General features: G+C 69.4%; 1 protein-coding gene across 1 annotated transcript; it reads left to right on the top strand.

The window, feature by feature from the left end:
* Nucleotides 1-285: 285 nt before the first annotated feature.
* FAM178B (family with sequence similarity 178 member B) lies at nt 286-4,274 on the top strand. The gene is made up of 15 exons (XM_065651847.1): nt 286-547; nt 1,236-1,597; nt 1,684-1,745; nt 1,820-1,918; nt 1,997-2,146; nt 2,223-2,328; nt 2,413-2,482; nt 2,561-2,666; nt 2,777-2,867; nt 2,988-3,164; nt 3,256-3,353; nt 3,618-3,708; nt 3,786-3,887; nt 3,986-4,063; nt 4,134-4,274. The coding sequence occupies exons 1-15, from the start codon at nt 286-288 to the stop codon at nt 4,272-4,274; spliced, it is 1,995 nt and encodes a 664-aa protein (XP_065507919.1).
* The last annotated feature ends 2,048 nt before the right edge of the window (nt 4,275-6,322 follow it).

The following is a 6,322-nucleotide window of genomic DNA, read 5'->3' as shown; positions in this document are numbered from 1 at the left end:
CCTGATTGGCTGGTAGCGCCTCGCTCGGCCGCTCCCCGCGCTAAGAGCCGCCCGCGATTGGCTCAACCGTGCCGCCCTCGCGCGCTCCGATTGGCCGGTTGAGCCGTTGACGGTTGAGGCTTTGGCAGCGCCGCGGCGGGAGGAGGAGTCACCCCTCCGGGCCCGCCCGCCTCCTATTGGCTCTCCGCCGCGTAAGCCCCGCCTTTTCCTCGCAGCCCCGCCCCTGTGCCCATGGCGGGCCCTTGGCCGGCGCTGCGCGGTGTCCCCTGAGGGGCCGGCCCCGCCATGGCCCCGCACCCCGAGGGGCTGCGCTGGTACCAGATCCCCCTCTCCTCCGCCCGCATCCCCCGCTCGGGCATCTTCAGCTTCGGCTTCCAGGACAGTCTCCAGCGCTACCAGCAGCTGCGCGCCCACAAGAACCTCCGCGTGGGCCGCCTTGTGGCTGGGCCGCCCCCCGGCCTGCTGGAGCCGTGGCCCCCGGGCCCGCCGCCCGCACACAGCCCCCCCCGGGGCTCCCACCGCCCGCGGGGAGCCGGAGGGGTGCGAGGTGAGCACGGGCCTGCCCCGGGGATGGGCGTGAGGGGAGTGGTGACCCCGCTGGTGGCCACACGGTGTCCCGAGGGGACCTTGGGCACCCCCAGATTGGCCCCACGGCCCTTCCGTGTGCTCCACTGGGGGCCCTGGGCACCTCCACGTTGTCCTCATGACCCTTCCCATGCCCCAAGTGGGCCCTTGGTCACCCCGACGTTGTCCCCATGGCCCTTCTGTGCACCCCAAGTAGACCCTTGGTCACCCCAACATTATCCCCATGGCCCTTCTGTGTGTCCCAATGGGGGCCTTGGTCACCCCAACACTGTCCCCATGGCCCTTCCCGTGCCCCAAGTGGGCCCTTGGTCACCCCAGCATTGCCCCATGGCCCTTCCTTGTGTCACAACAGGGACTCTGGTCACCCCCACATTGTCCCCACGGCCCTTGTGCCCCAATGCAGACTCTGGTGAACCTCGCATTGCCCTTGTGGCCCTCCCTGTGCCCCAAATGGGACCCTGAGGAGACCTTGGTCACCCCCACATTGTCCCCATGGCCACCTCTGTGCCCCAGGGGGACCCCTGGTCACCTCTGTATTGTCCCCACAGTCCCCTGGTACCTCAAGGAGGGCCCTGGTCACCCCAATATTGTCCTCACAGCCCTCCCTGTGCCCCAAGGGGTCTGTGGTGACCCCTGCGCTGTCCCCACAGCCCCCCGGCACCCCAAGAAGTCCCCTGGCACCAAGAAGCAGGTGAGCAGAGCCCGGCGGCTGCCCAGCCCTGCTCAGCCCCAGCCCCACCGTCAGGATGTGACCAGCTTCCCACCGTCCCCAGTGACACAGGACAGCTCTGGGGACATCCCGGTGCTGCCAGAGGTGGCTGCGGGGTCCTCGGGGGGTGACAGTGACCGTGGGCAGCACGCCGTGGGCAGCAGGAGCTCGGGGGGACACTCGCCGGGCACGGTGAGGGACAGGGTGTCCCTCACAGACAGCGAGGACGATGAGGAGCTGATCCCGCTGAGGGACATGCTGCTGGCAGGGGACACGTCCCCAAGCCCTCCCGGCCACCAGCAGGTCAGTCCCTACCCAAGGTGGGGTCCCTGGGGACATCCCAGTGCCACCAGGCGTTGCGGCACCCGCTGACATGTCACCTTGCTTAGGTTGTGTCCCCGCGGCCAGATCCGCTCACCAACAGCCTGGATTCCCTAGTCCGGGAGCAGAGGTAAAGACGGGCACCCCAAAGACACAGGGGGCACCCTGGGGTGTCCCCACCCTGTGCTGACCCCCCTGTGGCAGGGAGCAGGGCCAGGCGGCCACGCTGGTGCAGCAACGCGCAGATGACATCAGTTCACCGGAGTCTCCAGACGAGGACAGCGAGCTGCCCAAGGAGCACCGGTACCACCACTGGGACTGGGGTTTGGGGGGCCCTGTGGTGTCCCCTCCCCATCCAACACCACCGTCCCACCCCTGCAGGGACGTCCTGGCCCGTTTCGCCATGGAGCCGCGGTTCATCCCCACCGTGCACCCCGGGGAACCCGTGTTCTGCGCCTGCCCGGCGCCGCTGCCCATGCTCGACACGCGCGGGCTGGAGCCGCGGAACAACCTGGAGGCGCTTTTCTTCTGGTGGGACATATTGGGGTGACGGGGGGGACAGGGGACACAGGCAGAGCCCCACTCACCCCCCTTGTCCACCCCACAGCGAATCGCCCGCCTGGCAGGCGGCGTTTGTCCGCGACGGGTGGCTGAGCCTGCTGTACCGCTGCCTGCCCCCTTGCCCGCTGCCTGTTCTGCGCTGGCTCTTCCAGGTGAGGCCACTGTCACCGCAGGGTGTCTCCTCCTCCCCTGCCACCCTGTCACCTCTTTATTTGTCACCTTCTTTATTCTGGCAGCTGATGACGCTCTGCCCCAACACCACCAATGCTGCCCAGGCGCTGTGGGAGATCTGGCTGAGCACCGGGGGTAAGCGCGGCAGGTGGCTGCCACAGCCAGGGGATGTCCCCAAACCCCTGCCGGTTGTCACTGTCCCCTTGCCCGCAGGTGAGCTCTGGTGTCCCACTGTGCAGGAGATCGGTGAAGCGTTTGCCCGGCTCGGCGCCAACCTAAGCCCCCTGCTGCCCCCCGAGCTGCGCCCCACAGATGGGAGGTGACTGCGGTGGGCAGGGGGTGGCTGTGTCCCCATGGGTGTCCCCACCATGGCCAAGGCAGTGCTGCTCACCCTGTCACCCCCCTGCCACCCCGCTTTTGTCCCCACAGGAGCCTGGAGCCGTCTTGCTCCCCGAGACCAGCGAGCCCTGATGCCACCGACACGCTGGCCCTGGTGACACAGCTCGGTGACATCTGCAAGGTGACACCGCCACTTCGTTATCTCTGCCCTGCTAATTGGGCACGCGGCGCCGATGCCAGCTCTGCCCATGCCAGCCTGTCCCTGCGGGCTTTGGGGTCACATATCACCTTCCCCCCACAGTTCCTGGCGCTGTGCGTGGTCACCCAGCCGTGTCACTACCCCGACGGTGCCCGCCTGTCCCTTGTCACCCTCCTGTCCTTCCTGGGCCTGGACCGAGCGCTGCGCTGCCAGCCGCTGCCCGAGCTGCAGCTCCTGCTGCGCTGCCTGCTCCAGGGCATCTGCCACTGGCACCAGCAGGTACGGGGGGACAAAGGGTGTCCCCTTGTCCCCTGCCCACCCTGTCACCCCTCCCTGAGGGCGCTGCCTCAGTGTCCCCCTCTCTCCCCAGCTGCCCGTGCTCTGCCAGGCCCTGTGCCAGCTTTCTCGCCACCACCACAACCTGGTCGCGCTTGTGCAGCTGCTGCCGGATCTCACGGGCAGGGACAGGTACGGCAGAGCCGGCGGCGGTGTCCCCTGCCACCCGCGTGCCACCAGGCGCCGTGCCAGGGCTGGGCGGGCTGCGATGCGCCTGCCTCTTAATTCTTTTATTCCAGCCGGTTGCGCAGGCACAAAGCAGGCAGGATCCGGCTGCCGGCACCACCGTGGGCGTCCGGAGGGCACCGGGGATGGCGGTGACAGGCACAGAGGTGGGGATGGGCACGTTGGGGACATGCCGGACCCTCCCTCATGCTTTTCCCTCCCTCTCTCCAGGGAGCTTCGCCGGCACCTGAGCCTTCATGCCATGGCCCGACTGCTGGGGGAGCCGCTGGGCACCGTGCCACCCCCCGGGGTGCACGCAGAGGTGGGTGCACCCAGGTGGGACCATCCCGGGGTTTTGTCACCCACCCCGGGGTGCCCTGACACCCGCTGTCCCCGCAGCTGCAGGTGCTGTGCCGGTTCCTGGTGCTGGCACAACCGGATGCCTTGCGAAGCCTGGTGCTCACCGGGGGTCTGGAGGAGCCGGCGGACCCTGACCGGGAGGTGGGTGCTCCCCTCGCCGGGAAAGGGGTGCTGTAGAGCACCCCACATGTTCCCCATGTCTCTTTTGGTGACCCCCCCGGGTCTGCTCCCCACCACAGGCTTGTTACCTGAGCTACAGCCTCCTCCTCCTCGCCAGCAATGTGGTGGGCACTGAGCAGCCGCCGGCCGAGCAGCGGGTGAGCACCGGGCCCTGGGGCTGACCTGGGGGGTCTCCCCTGTCCCTGACCCCCCCACCTGTCCCCCCAGGGCCACTTGGAGCTGCTCTGCACCCAGCTGGACCGGCTTTTTGGGAGGGGGCTGCGCGAGAGCACCCAGCTCCTCTTCCGCACCCAGCTCAAGGGCCTGGCCGTTCTCCTCTATGTCAAGTGGCAGGAGATGCTGGCGTAGGGTGGGGGTCCCTGACCCTGTCCCCACCCCCTGTCCTGGGGGGTCCCGGGCACCCTTGGGTGCCCCAGGGCACCCCCTGATCCAATAAACACCTTTAGATCCTCCTGCACCTGTGAGCGTGTTTTGGGGGGCAGTGTTGGTGGCCACTAGCACCCCAAAAGAGTGCTGGGGTTCCTGCACCCGCTAGGCTGAGCCTAGGTGGGCTGGGCTGAGTTGGGCCAGGCCAAGGTGGGCTGGGTTGGATGGGGTTGGACTGGGCCAAGCTGCCCTGAACTGGGCTGGACCAAGCCTGGCTGCACGGAGCTGGGCTGGGCTGAACTGGGTTATACCAAACGAGGCTTAGCTGAACCATGTTGAGCCGAACTGGACTGAGCCAAGCCTCCTTGAGCCAAACTAGGCTGAGTCGCACCACGTTGAGCCAAGCTGGGCTGAGTTGATCTGGTTTAAACCAAGCTACGCTGAGCTGAACTGGGCTGGGCTGAGCCAAGCCTGGTTGAGCCAAACTAGGCCAAGCCAAACCAGGCTGAGCCAAGCCTGGTTAAGATGAACCGAACTGGGCTGAACCAAACGGAGCTGAGCCGAACTGGGCTGAGCTGAGCCTCCAACGAGCCGGGTCGAGCCGAGCCGGGGCCGAGCGGGTCCGGGTTAAGCCGATCCGATCCGATCCCACCCGATCCCACCCGAGCCCCCTCCCGCCGGGGCGGCCGTGACGTCAGGGCTGGGCGGGGCCTCGCGGAGCCGCGCGCCGCGCACCCACCGCCGCCCCGACCGCCGCTCCCGCCGCTCCCGCCGCCCCGGCCGGGCCGCCCCCCCCGCGCCGCCGCCGCCGCGCCCCGAGGTGAGTGCGGGCCCCCCCCGCCCCCGCCGGGCCCGCCCCGGCCCCCCCCGCCCCGCCCCGGTATTGTTGTGGCGGAGCCGCGGGGGCGGGGGGAGGAGGGGGAGGCGCTTTGTTCCTCCCGGTACCGGCGATCGGGACCGGCACCCCGGGAGGTATCGCCCCCTTAGCGCGCTGCTGTGGGGGCCGGACCCCCGCTCCGGTAACGGAGACCATCCCCCCGCCCCGGTCCGTCGGTACACCGCCCCCCCTCCCCCCCCGCCGTGGGCTCGTCCCGCGTGTCGCCGTGGGGCCGGGACACCCCGGGATGGCATCGCTGCGGGGACACCCCCGGGATGGCACCGTCGTGGGGACCCCCTCCTCGGGATGGCACCGTGGCACCCGGTCCCCGTGTAGGACCCCCAGGCGTCCGGCACCGAAACTGGGGACCCCGGGGACCCCGTCCTGCCCGTGGCGCCCCGGCCGTGCCCCGGGGACTCCGACGGTGCCTGGGACACGCTGTCCCTGATTTTGGCACCCCGGCTGTGCCCGTGGCACCCTGGCTATGCCTGTGGCACCCCAGCTTTGTCCATGGCACCCTGGCTGTGCCGTGGCACCCTGGCCATGACTGTGACACCCCAGCTGTGCCCCTGGCACCCGGCTGTGCCCGTGGCACCCTGGCCATGACCGTGACACCCCAGCTGTGCCCCTGGCACCCGGCTGTGCCCGTGGCACCCTGGCCATGACCGTGACACCCCAGCTGTGCCCCTGGCACCCAGTTGTGCCCGTGGCACCCTGGCCATGACCGTGACACCCCAGCTGTGCCCCTGGCACCCGGCTGTGCCCGTGGCACCCTGGCCATGACCGTGACACCCCAGCTGTGTCAGTGGCACCTGGTTGTGCCCGTGGCACCATAGCCATGACCGTGGCACCCCGGCTATCCCTGTGGCACCCCGGTCATTCCTGTGGCACCCCAGCTGTGCCTGCGACATCCTGGCTGTGCCCGTGGCACCTGGTTGTGCCCATGGCATTCTGACCGTGCCCATGGCACCCTGGCCATGACCGTGACACCCCAGCTGTGCCCATGGCACCCCAGCCATGCCCCTGGCGCCGCCAGCCCCCCCTCCTGCAGCCCCCCACCCACCCGAGCAGCCCAACTGGGGCGTCCCCCATTCCCACGCCCGGGGCGGGGGGGCCCATTCCCGGCCCCCCACCCTCCCGGAAATCCTTCCTC

This window comes from Caloenas nicobarica, chromosome 25, assembly GCF_036013445.1.
Source record: "Caloenas nicobarica isolate bCalNic1 chromosome 25, bCalNic1.hap1, whole genome shotgun sequence".
Classification (NCBI taxonomy): domain Eukaryota; kingdom Metazoa; phylum Chordata; class Aves; order Columbiformes; family Columbidae; genus Caloenas; species Caloenas nicobarica.
The sequence above is the reverse complement of the archived record's forward strand: the minus strand, read 5'-3'. Positions and strand labels throughout refer to the sequence as shown.

Excerpts from the sequence above, each read along its gene's own strand:
- FAM178B (XM_065651847.1), top strand. The coding sequence starts at position 286 with ATGGCCCCGCACCCCGAGGGGCTGCGCTGGTACCAGATCCCCCTCTCC. Across the intron at positions 2,483-2,560 it reads GATCTGGCTGAGCACCGGGG|GTGAGCTCTGGTGTCCCACT; the intron begins GTAAGCGCGGCA and ends CCTTGCCCGCAG. Across the intron at positions 3,709-3,785 it reads CCCCCGGGGTGCACGCAGAG|CTGCAGGTGCTGTGCCGGTT; the intron begins GTGGGTGCACCC and ends CTGTCCCCGCAG.